Below are 18,667 nucleotides of genomic sequence, written 5' to 3' on the forward strand. Positions count from 1 at the left end.
TGCTTCATATGCTTCATTTTTGTCTCTTAACTGACAGTCATTTGATGAAGATATTTTGTATACTAATGACCTGCTTGGAGCCATTGAGTTCTTGATTTCTCTCTCCATTATGTTTCCTTGTATCAAAACTTCCATTTCTTAGAGCACAAAGTCTTCTTAGCTGTTCAATTTCCTCTATGATATGGCCTATCTGCTCATCCTTAACCATTAGACTTGTATATGGTCTTAATATATAATGAATAATCTTCCCTGAATATCACCCTCTCTCCTTTCTCCATTTTTTAAAGCTTTGCTTTGGTGTTACCTAACCTTGAATGGCCTGTATCCCAAGGAAGTCCCAGCAGAACCCTTCCAGGCATCTAAAATGATTTTAGTAATTTCCTTGTCCTTGAACCAAATTCTATCAAACTGAGAAGGTCCCATGCATATAAGACAATTAAAGTTCATTCTGCAACAACTATTCTATTAGCAGATCTATGATAGCCTCAATTGCGAAAAGCTCAGTCTGGCTTAAAAATTTCTTCTTGTGAGAGAACTTCTTTTGGTTATGCTATATCATTGATTTTCATGACAAAAATGCTATAATTTTCTGCATCTTATTTTACATGGATTGCTTGATTTATCTTCTTTTCCTTTTTAACTTACCTTTACCTTTCTGTTTCATCTACATGTTACTCATGTTGTTCTAAAATCAGTATCTTCTATAATAAATGTTAATAATCTGAAGGCTAAGGATAAATTCGGTGTGATTTTTTAATCTCCCTCATACTTCCCTTTCCTTATTTCTGTGTCCTGCATATTATTCCTTATCAATTTTAACATTCTCCAAATCAAGCCATTGGAATGATGCTAACATTCAGCATCTCTTGTATTGCCTCCAATCTGGTTTTGGGATACTTGTGTAAATGCTTAAATGTTTAATGATTGCAAAGCATTTATGTTCATCATTAATTGAGATGCTGATGCAGTGCTTTGTTTCTATGCATAGCCAATTACTCTTGCACTAGTATATGTTGGAACAACTTTAAAGGATCTAGCTGACGTGACACATGGATGGAGTGAGGTTTCTCCTGCTCGTTGGGTAAGTAGAGTTGATCCATCATCACAATGCATCAGAATCTCTCTCTCACACATGCGCGCACGTGCGCTCAAACAAAAACACAAACATCCATGAGCACACACATGAGTAAATTCTCTTTTATTTCAACTGTAACTCAATTATCAGCTCCTCTCAAGGTTTGCATGCGGCAGCAATTCAAGTCCAATTTCTGATACCAACTTTCTTATTGGTTTGTGTTTTGAATATCTATGTCTTCTATTTTCATGTGTTTCTATGTGTCTGATCATCATTATCCAAGCATTCTGCCATAAAATATTTGGTTAGATAACAGAGCACGATCTATATTTAGAAAGCTTTGAGAAAGGTTAGAGCAGACTGTATGACTGGTTGTCAAACCTTTAGAAATTAGAGCCAATATGCAAACTTTAGGCAATGGGAAATTGTTCTGTGAATGCTAAAAGGCTAGTCAGCCAGTGTGCTGTCTACTTTATTGGTCACAATGTAAGCTATTCATTGAGGAGTCACTCCAACATTCCTCTAGACTGTCAAAACAAATGGGAAGGTGCTTATTTTGGTATGGCTAGTTATGTTCATCTCCAAGGCACAAATCAACCACGAATCAAAGTGAGTTTTTTTGACAGATATCATGGTCAAAACTTAAAAGTAACTGCTGTTAAAATGGTGTCATAGCTTATGCCAAGACCATCGTGTGCCCCCTAGTGTGGGATGTGAGTCAAAGGACTGATCCTATAGTCAACCAATAATTTGATATGGATCTAAAACAGAATGAGATATACCATATTTGATTCAAGTAATTCTGGGAGCCAGTTACTGAAGAGATTTGCATCTACTGTCTTGTCAGTTTTTGTGCTCCCATGAGCTGTAGAATTGTTATTAATTGTTCTTGTTATTTTGTTAATGGTTCCTTATCCTGTCTATGACATAGTTCAGTTCCATAAATATTTTGATGATCCAAAGGAAGCATGCTAGAATTGGTTGAGAAGGAGGATATATGTGATAATATATGCCCCAAGGGTCTCCACCTTGTAATATTTTATACCCATCATAATCAAGATTAATATTTGGATTTTGACTTGGAACCAGTTTCATCCTTGGTTTCCAAATTACATTACATTACGAGAATTTTACTAGAGCTAAATCCATTAGACTTGTTGGTCAAGTGTTAGATGACTTAGACCCAATCCATTATAAGTGAGCTGCAAGCCATGCCACAATCGAGTTTAAGCTTATCTAATCATGATGAGAAATGTATAGTATACAAATTATCTAAACTTCATGAACGATTCAGTCTATTCAATAAAATTAATCACCAATCTAAAGCAAAATGAATAATGATATAAGATTTCTAAGGTGGGTAATTTTTATGTACATTGATCTTTAATAGAATTTAGATGGAAAGTTGAGGCCCAACACCACAAGACAAATGCATTCATTTTTGGACCCCCCCCCACCCCCACCCCCACCCCCTAAGCTTCTCTGCAAATCATTATCATGGACCTTGATTATCCCTGTATCCTCCTCAGACTTCTTCAGTTTCTAGTTGTCTTAGTCAAAATTGTACCAAATACTAGTTAAGAACCATTTCCTTTTCTAGCTCCTTATCTGCCATTATTTAACGATTTAAAGGACTTGATCGTACTCATGCAACTGATAAAATAGATGAAATGATGTTTGCTGTTTATGTTGTTTTCATCAAAGAGATCTTTTGACACTAAATGGCAGCTCATGACATCAGCAAATTTTTATTATCGTTAGATGTCAAGAATACTATTTTAGGAGTAAAGTGAATTTCAAATGTTGTTGCTGTGAACCTTTTTCAAGTGCTCTAGGAGTCTAATGACTTGCTCAGAAAACTATAACTATGACCGTAACCATAACTACAAACCTTGCCTAACTATTAATTTTTAAAAATAGTGCTTTTGCAAGTGCTGATGTAAATACCAGACTATACCAGTACATGGCGGGCATACAGGACATAACGTATCACACTAATAGGGAATCAATACCCAGCATGTCCCCATACCGAGTGTTGGTGCCAAAAAATGTACATATCAACATTGTAACGTTAGGGTACCAGCATGGCTAAGGAAACCACTACAAAGCAAGAATTTCCAGATCCTCACATATCCATTCATGTTAATTTTGGTGTTATCTTCTTTCTAGATCCTTTGATAAAGATTCTGGCTCTGCTCCATACAAAAGATTCCTTAGATCTTCGCTGCACATGTCCATGCCATCTTAATTGGCCTTTGATGAAATCAAACCACACTTCCACAGCTAGAGATCTTAAATGTCAATGTTCATGCAATCTCCGTGGGTTCTTCATCACTGTATCCATGACATGACTTCCATACTTTCTCTAGTACTCTAACATCATGAAAGAATGCAATGGTCGCATAACCTTTCCAAAGCACCTCGCTGTCCTTCCAACTTTAATTCTATGATGTCTTAATCAATCACTCCATCTTTAGTGTAATAGATCTGAGATTACAAAACTAATTAATGGTTTCTGGGGTCCAAATTTGTTTGATGCCTCATTTTCTTGTTGTATTTATGGTCTCATTTCTCTACAAATTAGTGAAATACATATAGATCGATGTTTAAGATAGCATTCTCATAAAATAGCAATTAATCTTTTCTGCCAAAAGATCTAAAGATTTTACAAGCAGCTTTGAAAACAAAAGGGTTTCACCATATGTGTTGTTCTGTCAAGTTCATTTTTCTTCTTCGGTTTTGAAAACAAAAACAGAAATCAAAAGGACTACTAAAGAGGGCCTTTGTATTTCAATTGCTTTGTTTTCAATCTACTTTACTCTTTAAGTCAAGTCTTTTCTTCATAATTCCAGTTGGGCATTAATCTTGTCATCGTGCCATTAGCCAGCATTTAATCATCTACATTGGAATCTTTACAAGTTTGGTACATCTTGTTAAAGTACTTTAATTTAATGTTAGATTTGATTGGCTGAAAACCTGCAATTATAGTCATGCATTTTTTTTCTTACATACTTTTAGAAGCAAAATCCTTTTAAAGTTCGGTAATAATTATTTATGTTAAATTATGTTATGCATGGAACCTGGATTTCATTGTTAAAAATGTCATTGCAGAGCTCAACTATTTTACAGTATATATTGACATATTTCTTGTTTAATAATGGATGCAGGTACTTTTAATATCAGGGTTTCTAATATCAGGTGAGACTTCTCTAATGTGCTATTCTAATTGTTTCACCATGTCACTATATATTTATGTTGCTTCAAATAAAAATAAAAACAAAAAATAAAAGGAGCAGCTTACTTGGATTTGAAATATGTGACAGCATATTATGCTTGCAAATCCTTACAATTTATTGCTAACTTTCTAGCCAAAAAAACTGTGTCACGCTTGAGGAAAGAAAAAGATTCAATGTTATAATATTTATGCTAAAATATTTGGAAAACTTTTCTGATTGCTTGATTATTGAAATTTAGTGCTTGATATGAAAATCTTAAGCATGCACAATATAATCCAAGACATCCTATCAACACCTTTGACAACTAGAGTCATTATATAGGGAACGGTTTTGAATTTGGATATATGATATCAATTCTCCAGCTCTAACACTAATCAGAATCATATGTATCTCTCTTCTTTTTATTCAATAGCATTACAAATGCATGCCCTAATGATATTCTCATTCTACAACTTGTCTGAGAACTACTGAACAGATTGTGTATGTTACTAACTTTATTGGTCATCATTATATGTTTGTTTCTATTAACATGTTCTGATTTCCAATGGAACACTTGTTGAAGTCTTGAAGGACATTTTTGCTACCAATGATGCATGCCAGCTTCAGCAAGATATTGTCATAGTTGATACTAATGCTGTGACTGCAATGAATGTTATAAATATGAGAAACAACTTGACAGGAAACAAGGAGTTATTGCAAAAATTCTAACTCAGTCCAGTTTATTTATTTATTTATTATATTTATTAAGCATTGCATTATTAGCTGAGACCGTCTTATCATTTCTGTGGTTCTCATGCAGCTATCCTCATGGTATGCGTTACAAAAGTAGCAAAGTCATCGTTAGACAAGGCACTGGCTGAGAATGCAGAGGTGGAGAACATCCTAGTTACACCTCAATTGCCCATCGTGTCGACTCCTAACCCAGATCTACACCAACCTCTTATTATCAATATTGAACCTTCAATTGATGAACACAAAAGTTAAATTCCTTATGTAAATTCTTCCCGACAGTTTCTTCAGCATGATACAAGCTAGTACAAGCATTAGTTCATGAGGAAGCATCATACATTTGAGGCAGCAGTATGCCTGCTGGGGCTAGTCTCATTCTTAGATGATATAGGCTTTTCTTTCCTCTTTTTTCCCTATAATACACACCTGATGAATATAAAAATGTGCTATGTTTCTTGAAAGTAATTTGTACAGGGTGCAAGTCTGTCCTCTTTGAAGTTATGCAGTTAGAACTTTTTTTTTTGGGGGGGGGGGGGGGGGGGTATGTACAGGGTTGAGAGTACACAGACCACTTCCACCATGTTTCTTTGGTGAGGAAATATCATGAAAAAGTTTGTCAACTTTTATATTGACCCACTTATCAATGTTTGTATGCTAGATGGATAAGTTATTTTTCTATGAGTAGCATTTATTCATAAAATAAAGAAAAAATCTTGCCCACCTAAAAGATGGATAAATTATTTTTCCATCAGCCGAAAAAAATAATTATTATTTTATTTCCAAAAATACCCCTAACCCTATAATAATATAATATAGTATAAATATTATGATGTATTATAATAATATTATATAATAATATCATATTATTATATGTTATATTATCTTATATAAGATTATTTATATAATAAATAGTATTTTCAGAAATATGGGTAGATTTCAGCAACTTATTCAAGAATATAGTAATACAAAAAATATGAATGATAAATTCCAAAACTATTTTTCAATATATAAAAAATATAGATTAATTATTTTTTTATCTAAATATTGTTTGAGAAATATTTTATCTAGAAAAATACAGATTTTTGAGTAATTTTTTAACCCTCCACATAACGGCCTTTAAGGTAATCCGCTAAGTCTAAGTGCTTGTAGCCAAAAAAAACCAAAAAACAAGGATGGTGTTTAATTTTAAGTAGCTCATCGAACCATGGGGTCTTGGCCAGTCGACCGCTCCAGCCAGCTGCTGCTGTCTGCCACCATATTTGCTTCAGGAAGATTATGTTGAAATTTGGGATCTTAGTTCTTCAACCATTGTGAACGCGGACAAATGAATCTCTCTCTCTCATCACCTTTTGTGTGGAAAAGAACAGCAACATGCTTACAATAATCTCCAACAAACTCTACTAGAAATTATATAAAAATATTTTGTTGTCCTTTCCCTTGTCCCTGGGGCATGCTTCCAATCATCTCCAAACTACTGAACATTTCTTGAATTATTTTTCATTTTTCTCTTGGCCAAATAATTCTGTGAACTATTCTCCAAAAACCAGATCGACAGGAACTACGGCTCGAATTGCACACCATGATTTGTTTTACAACAGGAATTGAGCCACGAACATAGTTTAGCTTCAGTTCTTTACTAATCCACTAATAAAGGCTCCGGATCTTTGCACAATGTAAATGCTCACGATTCTGGACATCACCAGTGAAAGAAATATATACCAAATTGCCTCAAACTTTCCGATTAACAAAATTTCAACACAATCAAATGTGATTCCTGAATCGCCGGCCTCATTCTTTGCATGGATTTCTCAAGTAAAATTCAGAGAGTAACAAGTCCATAAAACATGTTAATATGCAAAACTCGAGCACCACTGGGTTCAAGTTCCTTCAGCTGGTATGAAGAAATGGTATATGACAGGGTGATGGGTAAGATTGCCGACCTTTGTTCTCAAACAGCTCAGTTGCAGCGCTCATGTTCTGACTTCATTAGTTGCCCTGGAATTTCTTCTATAGGCTTGCACATCTGTTAATGAAGTAGGCAGCGTCCATACCCCTTGCACAAACACTTTATTTCAGCTACGGGCAGCCCGTTGCTCATATATCAGAGATTCTGGCAAAAGAAAAGATACGAATAAAATATGTTAGTAATGCAGAGTATCCGGAGCCACAAAACCATGAATTCCATTTGCTGCTGGTTTGTGGCCGAACAAACGTAAAATATCTATTGCATGTCTTGTTCAGGATGATATTGGATGGTTATCAGAAAACTTGAAGTGTTTGGATGTGTTCTTAAATTTACAAAACTCCAGAAGGAAAGCTTGAACTTTAAGGTTATATCGTTAAACTTGAAAGGGATGATTACATAACTTGGCCCCTCACTTCTTTATAGAATCCTAGTTTCCTACAATGTGGGCTTTGTATGGTTGAATTTAAAGTATGTGGATGTAAAAAGTTGAGTACATAGTTAATTTAAGAAAATCTCAACATGCTAAATCTTATGTTTTTTATTAGGTATGACGTGAAAGACAACCAAACTTAGGCTTGCATCCATTAATGATATGTTTGTTACTTGGAATAACATGCACTACGGGTTCTGAATACCAGAACAACAAGAACAATTATTACATTGCCTGATTGGATTATCCCCGCATTGTCAATATGCAGCTTATCCGGACCACCTTAAAAATAGAAAACCTTGTTCATGTAACTTAACTATTATCAAATGGCCATATCATATGTTAGTGCGCCATACAAGAAACATAACTGCAAGTAAAGAGGACAGGTAACTAAGATTATTTATGAACATAGGCTTCATATAGCTTTCGAACTTCTAAGGCTCCTGCAGCAGCAATACAGAGAAATGGCTATACTTCATCCACATGAAAGAAAGTATCAGAATTCTCTCCTTCTAGTAAAAAATTAGTATTTCCATGATTTCTCAATGTTCAGCATTTTGGTTGGTTCTATCCCAAAATTTAGATGTTTTCAGGCTCACCGGAGGCATGGTTCTACTTAAACTGCTGAAACACTTTTCAGAAACCACATACCAGATGACCTAAAGAATTAAGCATAGAGACCATTGTTTTGTAGTAATATACATATATGGATCAAAAAATGTCAAACTTGCCCAACAATTTCTATGAACTACAGGTAAGATGGAAATCCAGATTGATGATAACCTTCGATTCATCAAAGCATATATCTATATCCAGAATGGCATATTGAGAACTGATTATGATGCTTATGTTTGATCTACTTGAAGATTCCAAGAAGAAAGAACTGCTGGTTTTATTTGTCAAACAATAATTTGTCTTGTCAACATTAAAGTTCATTTTATGCTAAATACCAGGAGATAAATACCAATTAGTGCCATTGATTGATATACCAACATTTTTTACTTAAGAGAAATAGGTGTGTAAACAAAATATTTGCTCAATATTACAAGACCTTTTAAACTTCTACAGGAATAAAGGTATATTAAATTTAAAATACAACTTGATAGATTATCAGAGGGATAAGTTGTGTATGTTTATAAATAGTCTCAAAAACATGCAGGTAGTTTTGATTGGTTAAAATACATTCTCACCATGTTCCCTTCACAAGTGCTGCACGCCGTCCCCCTGCAAACCCTTATGTTCATGATTTAACCATGCTGACCCTTCAAATGAGCTAATACGGAGCAAACCCTACCAATGCATGATGCAACAAGCAAGCTTGGGCAGATTACTTTAGGACCTTTATGTAATTTCTTCATGGTATTGAAGAAGAAAAAGTGATTTTCAGCTGATCTATTAAAATCTAGCACCACTGGTCATCCTATAATTTATTGATTGTTGTTTACCACATACACCGCACAGTTTCAAGCAAGATTTGCTGAACCCGTACTGGGACTTGTACCAATCGGGCGAACGGTTCAGTACAATACCAAAACACAATGTATCAAGTCGAGATGTACCAGAGATAAAAGGTCAGGAGAAGTGTATGAGAGAAAGTGAGAATCCCTAACCCTAGGAGGGAGAACTACGGAAGAAAGAGAAGACAAAGGGGAGAAAGAGGGAGAGGTAGAGGAGGAAGACGAGAGGGGGAGAGAGGGGGAGAGTGGGGGGCCGTACCAAGGGAAAGGCATCGACGTCAACATCGATCAAGGGGGCGACGACAACGGCATCAGGAAAAGAGGAAGAGCCTCGCAGGGAGGGAGAGAGAGAGAGATCAGGAAGAGAAGCTTCGAGAAGCCGTTCACCTGCTTTATATATTAAAAAAGGGGGGATCGAACCGAAGGGCCAAACAGTGCCGGTTACGGACTAGTCCAGTTCCGTGTGCCCCGAATCGTCCAGTTCGGCGAACCTTAGGTTCAAGTAAGTCATCATACAAATAAGCATTAAACAACTTTTTATGGATGTGTTATCTAAGGTTATAAACCTACAATTCATGATACAAGGTTTGTTGGCCTAACCCCAGAAAAGGTTAATTATATTAGGTTGACCATATTCTAAAAAATTTGCTAAATCCTAGAAGCCTTCTTTCAAAGTTTGTTCATAATTTTACCAATCTTGATGGGATAAGACATGGTGGCAGTGGAGGAGGGTCAACAGCAGGTCAACCTCTAGGCTTGGTTTTTTCTCACTTCAGGTAGGTTTCAGGCTGGGCCTATTTAAGCTATGGGTCTGCGCAGTCCACAGCCAGCTCATTCAATGTTAGCATAATTTAGGTCATTAGTAACACACGAGCACTTTTGAGTATACCAGAGGTAAAAAAAAAAATTGATCATGCAATACAGTGCATAAGAAGAAAAATCAACGATAACTAGCACACAAAGCTAAGGACACCAATTGTCAACTGAAAGAGTTAGTAAAGCCTCCTGTATTGATATAAAGAAATCTGTGTAAGATTGTGCCTTCATTCCAATATTCAGTAGGGCTTCCACCATTGTGATTCTATTAAAAAGATTCTAAAAGAAGACAAAAGGTACTCCAGCAAACTTATGAGACAGGAGTTACACCAACAGAAAACGAAGTGATGTCAAACTGTTAAGATGGTGCATGACATTCATCAAAGATAGAATAGTGGCCCACCATGAAAGTTGGAGAGACCCAAATCTGGTAGCAAAAACCACATAAATCTAAGAGAACGTGAATTAAAATTATTAAAAATTCAAGAAAAACTTTACTTTCCTAAAGAGCTGAATCTGTAAAAATATAACTTCTTATGTGAAAAATAGTAAAAAAAACTTCTGCAACAAAAAAAAAGGTAGAAATAGATACCTTGAAGAGAGAAATATTTAGAGTTTCGTTAGAATGTAAGCTTTTCTCCAAATGCCAAGTTTATCAGACGACTTTTTGGTTCAGAGAGGGGGGTCCCGAATGACTTTGTTATATGTGAAAAAGTAAACAGCTACAAAAATCAAACAGTAATGCTCCCAGTGTACGAAGTTAAAACAAAAATCAAGCCTCTAACCTCATCAGCAAACATAAAATCTTTACAAAGATTTCTCCTTATAACACTAGTGCATATGTAGTTTGAATTTTTTTCCAAATATTTCATTATACGAAAAAAGTAGAGCCCGAAATAAATTGTGGGGGGGGGGCTATGTTAGTCGAAAGAAGTAACCTATGCTCTGGCCACTCAGAGGAGAGGATGGAGTTTGTGCATGAGCAGTATGAGTCCAAAACCATATTAGCAAATGATGGATGATAGATGGGAATTAGAGTTTATGGTACATTATTCCATGTAGACCAAACCAAAGTTGAGCCAAGTTTAGAACGCCCACAACATCAACAATTTTCTAGAAACAGAGACAGTCCAAAGCAAGGACCGTCGAATCAATACCGAAACCCGTACCGATCGGCAATCGGTACGGTTCGGTACCGAACTGAAATAGGTACGTACGGCTAGGGCAATAATGCCACAGTGCCCACAATCAACCTGATTCAAAACTGAGTTGACTCGATGCAAATCGACCGGTTTACACCGAGTCGGCATCAAACTGGCCGGTTCCAGTCCGAAAAGGACCGGTTCTGGTCGATCCCTTTGCAATTCCGGCCCGAATTGAAATGGCGAACCGACTCGGTTTCAAGGGGCCGGAAGAGAATTGAAATGGCAAACCAATCCGATTGCGCACCGAGTCGGCTCAGTACTGCCTGAACCGGACGGTTCGGCCCGATTCGGCAGACCTTGGCCCAAAGTATAAGTTTAGCAAGGAGGACGTGTAAGTTGTCCTGTAACAAGTGAACTGACAGCCACAAGAAAAAGATTGTTTATAATCTACTATCTAAAAGACTTAAATCTTATACCATGAGCCAAAAGTATAATTCAAACCATACTAATGGGGCCCACCAACTCTGGATTTTTTTGAGAAAATAACTAAAACATGTATGATGAGGGCGTCTTGTTCAGAATATACTGACAAACTTTATGGCCATTATATGCAGAAATAGGTATTTAAGAATTCGGCACAGTTGGCATACACGCACTAAAAATTTAATATACGAGATTTTTTAAGCCTTTTTAATATTGTAAGGATGTCTGTGTGTTTGTGCAAGTGAGTTCACACAAACATAGCTAGCTAGCTACTCAAATGCTATCACTCTCTTAAAGATATGTTTTATGTATGTCTATCAGTGTATCTCTTTGCATACATGTTCATGAAACAGGTCACCCAGAAAAAAGTAGAACTTGCATAGAATTCAAACAAAACTTCTAATAACACAGTTGAAATACATATTAACATTTCTGCCAAAGTATGAGAAGAGGAAAAGATTCACAAATTTATCCTTAAATTATAGCTCACAAACAAAATAAAGGGCATCTGATACCTAGAGATGAACAAAAGGATAAGGTGTAGCTTCACCACTTAGCCCATCTGGCACAGTACCTGTCATTTGATCAGGATCAAATAAGTCATAAAACCAATAGCCAGAGCATTTTAGATGTCAAAAAAAATATTAGAGTTGTTAAAGAATAAGGCGTTGCAAATCTTGCAAGAAGTCTTTGTTTTGATATGTTTTCTTCCTTGTATAGTGAGAAAAATTGGGTTCATCATGATTTCATGCTAATCTTCATTGACAAACAAAAATCAAAGAGGTGAAATTTGCAGGAGTTATAAGAAGCTAAGAAGCTACAGTATAGTATCTTAGGCATTAAAAGGAAAATTTATTAGAGTTGTTCAAAAAAGGGGCTGCAAATCCTTTTTTGGAAGCTTGAACTCATCATGATATCACATTAGATTTCAATGGTAGACAAAAACCCAATAGGTGAAATCCTACATGAGGGCTGCAAGATTTGAGATGAAAGAAATTCAGGTTGTGGTTCTGAAGTTCTCCAGTTCTAATTGGAAATAAATTTGAGCAGGAAACCAAGATGGATTGGAAAGGAAGTAAATCAACTAAATTATAGGAGGAAAGGGACCTAATAGAAGTAGGAACTCATGTGAGAATGAGCAACTAAATGACCTATAAAGGAACACTAAACATGGTAAAAGAAATTACCTTGCTGCTATATGACATCAAATTTTATAACATCTAACAGAAGATTGAAGATTCCTCAACATATCATGTAGATGTTTGTGACTTTGTGCTGTGACAGCAACCAGCGGACCTGTTTTTTTTCTCACTTTTGCGCTCTTCTGCTCTCTGATTAAGGCTTGACTTAAGTCCCTTAATCCTGCATTGTCTATGTATTGGTTGCATGAAGGCATAGCTAATGCCTTTAGTTTGCATATCATATTGCTTTCTAACTTGCATTTTTTTGGACAACTTAGGTGAAAACAGCATGGCCAGAAGCATATACTGCATACTTTCAGTTTGTAATTCGAGTCTTTGACTCAAATGGAATACAAGAAGATAAAGCAAAAAATAGAAATGGACAGTCGATGCTCACCAAGACATTACCATATTAACATGAGAGCATCGAAGGAAACTCCCACTGAATTACAAGGAAATCAGAAATTTTTCCTATTAAAGAAACATCTCGATCCATTATTTGACAATAAGCACCTCGAATTTAACAGATTGAAATATTGAATTATATATAACGAGAACAACTCTTCAAGCACAACTGAAAATTACTAAGTTTAACATTTATTTGAAAATTGCTTCATATTCCATCTGTAAGCAAAGAAATTAAATGTCTTTCAAGAATGGCATCACTGAAAGTCGAAAAAAGATTACCAAGACTGTGAAGGTAAAACTAAAATTAGCAATTCTATAGAATTTTTTAGACTTGTTTTGATAACATAAGATGCTATCTGTATCAAGTTGTTAGTGGTAGCACGATATGCCATCAAAAACTAGGTAAGTACTAGCATCAACATGCATGTCTTCTATACTAGCCATCAATATGCATGCCTTCTATCGTATCAACTCACCTACTCTTTATTCTTTTCATGAGTATGTATATTGATTGTATATACATAGAAGACTAATACGTGAGCCCACCCACATTTTATATTGAATCGGATTCTAGAATCATTCCTAGAAACAGACACAGGGGCTAGACTTATAGAGATTACATACTCCATAGGGCCCTCTTCTCTCTTCCTTCTCCGAGCTCGGGTTATGGAAGAAGGAACCGAGAAGGAGGTATCAGCAACAACTGGTTTTATTACGGGACAGCTCATGATGTTCATATCGATCTATTATGCGCCTCTGCATCTAGCATTGGGTAGACCTCAGAGATTGAGTGGTAGCGATCCCTCATTCCATTCTTCTTTCATTCTCGGGTAGCAAGGAGCTCAGCGAACGGATAAACCCCAAAAGTAAGGGAGCCCATACAACAGTCCGAACAAAATCGGTCCAGAAAGATGATCAGAAGCCTGACATCAATGGGCAAAGCCATTGGATATGATCTGCTATCTCTAAAATTGCTTACTATCAAAAAATCATGCACTTAGAAGATCCCTATCTCTTTCTCTATTCCACCTCACCTGCTTGATGCAAATCAAACTTTAGAATTAGATTCCTTTTACCTCTAGGTGTTTTTGTTTTAAGAAATCTATATTTTGCCACAGTTTCTGGTTATTGAGTCTTAGAAATCACTTTTATCAAGTCTTCCAAGAGGGGGTTGAGGAAGGGTGTTTTACATTTTTCTACACTAAAGTTTAGGATGTATTTTAGGTAGTAGCGTCTATCAGGCCTACTTAGGTCTTTCTTGAGTCAGGAAAGAATTTAAATCATTAGGTTTAAGCTTTAAAATGATTTTGATAGGTTTTATATATGATTTCATGAAAATCTGAATTTTGCCATTTGTACAAAGTCTTAGATTTTTCAAGGAAGGCCATGAGTATCTTAGTATGGTCCTTAAAGTAATGCTAGTTGAGTTTTATGTTATAATAAGAGGAAGAAGAGGGTACGTCAAAGTTTTCAAGAGAGTTCGTGCACTTTCCTTCCTTCATCCCATATAATTATCTTGTCTTTGATATTTAGGCTTGAGGATCCACCCAAGTTCATATGTATATCATAGCTATCAGAGCATAATTTTTTTGTATGCACAGAAATATGAAAAATAAGTTAGATTATTTATTATTGATATGAAGCCTTGTTCTAGAGATAGATCATCCTAGATAAGTTCTCTATATTAACTGGCATTAAGTCATTAATCTAGTTGCAGAAGCATATTACTTGACATTAATCAATCACGACGGCCAACACAATGTGTGACAATAGGTAGCAATGTCATGAAGTTCTCCTTAGGCAGATTGATCATGTTATTGACACGTACAACAAAAGATTGGTGGCATTCGATGGTCCAATAGCGGAACACAATTTGGAGATAAAATGAAGCCATTAGACCTACATTTTCATTCAAATCAAAGCAGCTAATTGGACCTACTGGACTTCAACGAGCTCTAGCTAAACAGATTACGCTATCCATTCTTCGCAACAATTTAGTCAAAACTTTATACATACAATGTTAATTCACTTTTTCTGACATTCATGAATTTTTTGTTTCTTTAGTACCCAAATCAGTTTGACCAACTAAACTAACAGTTTGATTAACACAAATCAAGCCTACGATTCATGAAGAAATGTGTTACATCACCCAGACGAAATGTATGGGAACAAGGTCTATGGTTTAAATATGTGACAATGATCAAACCAATTGTTATGTATAAAAAGCAATTAGCGAGTGACATTGCTAAGATTTAGTAATATCATGCACTACAAATATAGCAAAACTTTACCAACTCAACTGTTTAGGTTACATGTACTCACTCCAATAAAGGACTAAAGAAATTAGTAATATAGCCAATCAGTATTTCAAAGATATCCAATCACGCTCAAGAAAACATATTGAAGGAATTCATCTAAAACATATGCAAGAAACTCACTGAGTAATCATCTCATATTTTAATGGAATCAAACCTCTTCGTCAGTTGAATGTCAGGTAAAAAATACTTTTGCTCCACTCCCAAATGCAATGTTAGGAAAGTAAGACATCCTCGGGGTAGCCAAAACCATGCTTCCACATCATTCCAATTACTGTTTGTGCTTCTAACCTCCTCCCAATTGTGGAATATGCCTTGTACATGATCAAGAATGTTTTTTTTGTCGGGAAATATCGATAATTCTCCATCTCATCCAGAACCTCATGCATCTCCTTCAACCTGCTCTGCTTCCCATACATCACCATCTTGCAATGATACAATGACCGACAAATCCTCCACCCTGCATACTCAGCCTGCTTAACAAACCCAGCAAGCCGATCCACTGCATTACACTGGAAGTAGCTCGATATGATTGAACGCATTACACCGGTGGTTGTGACCATTGTGTTTCGATGGAATGCCTCAGATATGAACCGCTCCATAGCCTCCACCAATCCCTCTTGGGCATAGACCCTTATCAAAAGCACATTGAGCCAAGGCCTATATTCATCCTCTGGCATAAACTTCATTAATGCCTCAATCTTTTGAACTCTCTCAGGATGAGATATCCTGCAGTAGGCACATACCATTGCCCTAATTAAAGGCACTTGCCGATCATTGACCTGCTCCTTCACGAGCTCATAAGTTCTCTCCATCTTCTCCAAATTACATGAGTGCGCATATCCACGGAGCATGAGGAGTAGGGTATTGACATCAGGCTTGATAGGCCCTTCCTCCATCGCGCGAAAGGTGCTCTCCATCTGATCCCACATCCATGCAGTCACATAAGCAGCAATCACTGTGTTGTAAGTGTTGAGGTTGCGAGAGAGCTTGGACTCATCGATGGTGCGAAGGACAGCTTCCATGTGGTCCACCAGCATCGAGCGACCATAGATGGAAAGAAGGATGTTATAGGTGACAATGGTGGGCTTGCAGCGGGAGTCCCGCTTTAGGTCCTCAAAAATGGAGACAGCCTTCTTGGTGAGACCATTGTACATATACGCAGTCATCAGGGCGTTGTAAAGGGAGGTCTCGAGCAGGCCCACAGCCCCAGCTTCGGAGAAGAGATCGGCAGCAAGGTCCGCATTCTTGGCCCGGCCGGCGAGGGAAATTGCTTTGGCATACTCCTCCGGAAGCATCGGGATCTCAGCATCCACCTGATTCCTTCGCCAGTTGAAGACCTAGAAATCAATCGAAAGAAGGGATAAAAGAGAGTTAAGAAATTTACTAAACCCTAACCCTAATTCCAGTGGATGAGAGGAGTGAGAAGGGGAAGCACCTCGAGGGCGAGGAGAGGGCGGGACTTGAGGCGGGAGAGGAGCTCGATGGAGGCGAAGCCGTTGGGGGAGCGGCGGAGAAGGGCGGCGGCGGAGCGGGAGTCGAGGACACAGGCGATTTCTCGGTGGTCAGGGACGGCGAGGAGTTCGTCGGCGAGGTCGGAGACGGCGGCGCGGAGCTTTTCCCTCTCTCCATCGCCGTGGATGGAGGAGTTCTTCTCGGACAGAAGGAGGACCCGGTCGCGGAGGTCGGAGATGCCATCGGAGGAGAAACAGCGGAGGCAGGCGGCGCCGGAGGAGGAGGAGTGGGAAGGGGTTAGGGTTTTGGAGAGGGAGGGAGAGGAAGCGAAGAGAAGAGGAGGGGGCTTGTGGAAGGAGAGCCACCGGAGGAGGAGGAGATGCATGGCCTTCGCGACACAGGAGGCCTTCGCCGCCGCGCGCATAATGAAATGGGTCGCCCCTTATTGATGCAGGGGCGGAAACGTTGGAAGACTGCCCTTTTGTTGTGGTGAACCCAGGCGTTTTAAGACATCGATTTCGTCCTCGTTCACCCCATGGTCAGCTTCGATCGGTGCAAATAATAGTAGAAAGAGAGATGTTGGCTTTATCATCAAAAGCTTGGACACCAAGATCGATTATTACCGGTAGATCTTCGATATCTCAATTTTCTCAAGTTTATCGATGTTATGGTCATTGATGTCACCGAAGCGGCAATTCCATCATAAATTTCTTTGTTGCTTTCGTGTGAATGAGGGAAATGTATGTCGATATCTTAATGTAAAAGGGTGAATAGCGAGATTATCTTACTTTTTTGTAGATAAAGATGTCTTAAAGAGTTTGGTGGGCACATATTTTTCAGGAGTTGATATAACAACCTCTTTAGGAAGCTTTGATGAAGGTCCAGCACCGAAACATCGCTGCAAATTGGTCGGCTTTGATTCATCTTGTTGCAAGAATTTCATCATCTTGAAACTAACAATATCGGCGCTAAAATTTTGCAGACCAAATGCAACTTGGAAGATAGAAGGAGCATGAGGAATTTTTTTAACAACAGAAGGAAGAGTGATTCTATCGGATCTTGCATCCATCATAAGTTACAAAGCAAGAATATCTGTTAATTGCTGAGCCAATTTACTGAATATAATAAAATTTGCAACACCCATTTCATCCTTAACAACCATCTTTAATTTGTACCTTTGCAAATTTTTACAAACAATTGTTGCTTTAATTAAACGTGAAAAATACAATCTAAATTAAAAGGAAAAACAAAAAAAAGATGTAGTAATTATACCATGGTATTGGAGGTTGATCGTTCTTCCTACACTGACCACCTTAAAAGTTTTTCCCATAAGTTTTAACCATGGATCTGCAATTATAGCAAGCTTTGTACCATCAACCATAATAGGTGTCAACTGCTTTTAAAATTGCCTTACATGTAAATTTTGGCCCCTAGAAGAAAAAAATGAAAGTGCAATTTTTTTTAATAATTTTATCATAGCATTATAACACCGGAATCGAGCTATCATGATATTTCGAACATTACACTATCCTAGAGCATCAAGAAAACTTGATATTCAAAGTTAACAACAAAAAAATTGAATTATTAGGATATGCCTAGAATTTATTGAGATCTAATTTAGCAAATCTTTAATCATTTTTCTATTAGCGTAACTTTTTGTTGGGGATCAAGAATAGCTTGTTGCTCTTACATTATAAACAAAATTTACCTTATCGATCTTTGTAGCTTGCGCATTGGTTGATAGGTATATTTACATGATAATATGTGATTCTGTAATTTATCATATACCAAAAGTTTACAATGCTCACCTATTTCAGCATTCTGTAATTTTAGGGATTTGCAAGTCCGTATAATATCTAGATGCAGAGGAACTAGATAAGCAAGTTTGCTCTAACTAAAAAATATAGATATAATAGTTAGTTCATGAAACACAAATATAAATATTTTTAAAAAAGAGTAGGAGAAAATTAT

General features: G+C 37.0%; 2 protein-coding genes across 3 annotated transcripts in view; one reads left to right on the top strand and one right to left on the bottom strand.

The window, feature by feature from the left end:
• The window catches only part of LOC103712321 (TVP38/TMEM64 family membrane protein slr0305-like), a 29,574-nt gene extending 24,069 nt beyond the window's left edge, over positions 1-5,505 (top strand). Inside the window, exons 7-9 of the mRNA XM_026806663.2 lie at positions 989-1,081; positions 4,243-4,273; positions 5,111-5,505. Of these exons, the coding sequence (XP_026662464.2) occupies positions 989-1,081; positions 4,243-4,273; positions 5,111-5,295 (309 nt within the window). The 3' untranslated portion in view covers positions 5,296-5,505. The remainder of the gene's footprint in view (positions 1-988; positions 1,082-4,242; positions 4,274-5,110) is intronic.
• Positions 5,506-6,590: 1,085 nt separating this feature from the next.
• On the bottom strand, positions 6,591-17,283 carry LOC103712322 (pentatricopeptide repeat-containing protein At2g30780-like). Of its 2 annotated transcripts, none has more exons than XM_039115887.1 (4): positions 16,680-17,283; positions 15,365-16,581; positions 11,853-11,911; positions 6,591-7,150 (listed from the first exon to the last, which is right to left on the bottom strand). In XM_039115887.1, exons 1-2 carry the CDS (start codon positions 17,118-17,120, stop codon positions 15,457-15,459), a joined length of 1,566 nt encoding a protein of 521 aa, XP_038971815.1. In that variant the 5' UTR covers positions 17,121-17,283; the 3' UTR covers positions 6,591-7,150; positions 11,853-11,911; positions 15,365-15,456. The 2 variants fall into 2 exon arrangements, with proteins under 2 accessions (XP_038971815.1, XP_038971814.1); XM_039115886.1 differs by having other exon boundaries at positions 15,399-16,581; positions 16,680-17,278.
• Between the last annotated feature and the right edge of the window lie 1,384 nt (positions 17,284-18,667).

The sequence above is a fragment of the Phoenix dactylifera genome, unplaced genomic scaffold (assembly GCF_009389715.1).
Source record: "Phoenix dactylifera cultivar Barhee BC4 unplaced genomic scaffold, palm_55x_up_171113_PBpolish2nd_filt_p 000026F, whole genome shotgun sequence".
Lineage (NCBI taxonomy): Eukaryota > Viridiplantae > Streptophyta > Magnoliopsida > Arecales > Arecaceae > Phoenix > Phoenix dactylifera.

What these genes read in the sequence shown, in the direction of transcription:
- LOC103712322 (XM_039115887.1), bottom strand. Translation starts at nt 17,120, where the DNA reads ATGCGCGCGGCGGCGAAGGCCTCCTGTGTCGCGAAGGCCATGCATCTC. An exon ending in GCCCTCTCCTCGCCCTCGAG is followed by an intron (nt 16,582 to 16,679) that starts GTGCTTCCCCTT and finishes ATTGATTTCTAG; the next exon opens with GTCTTCAACTGGCGAAGGAA.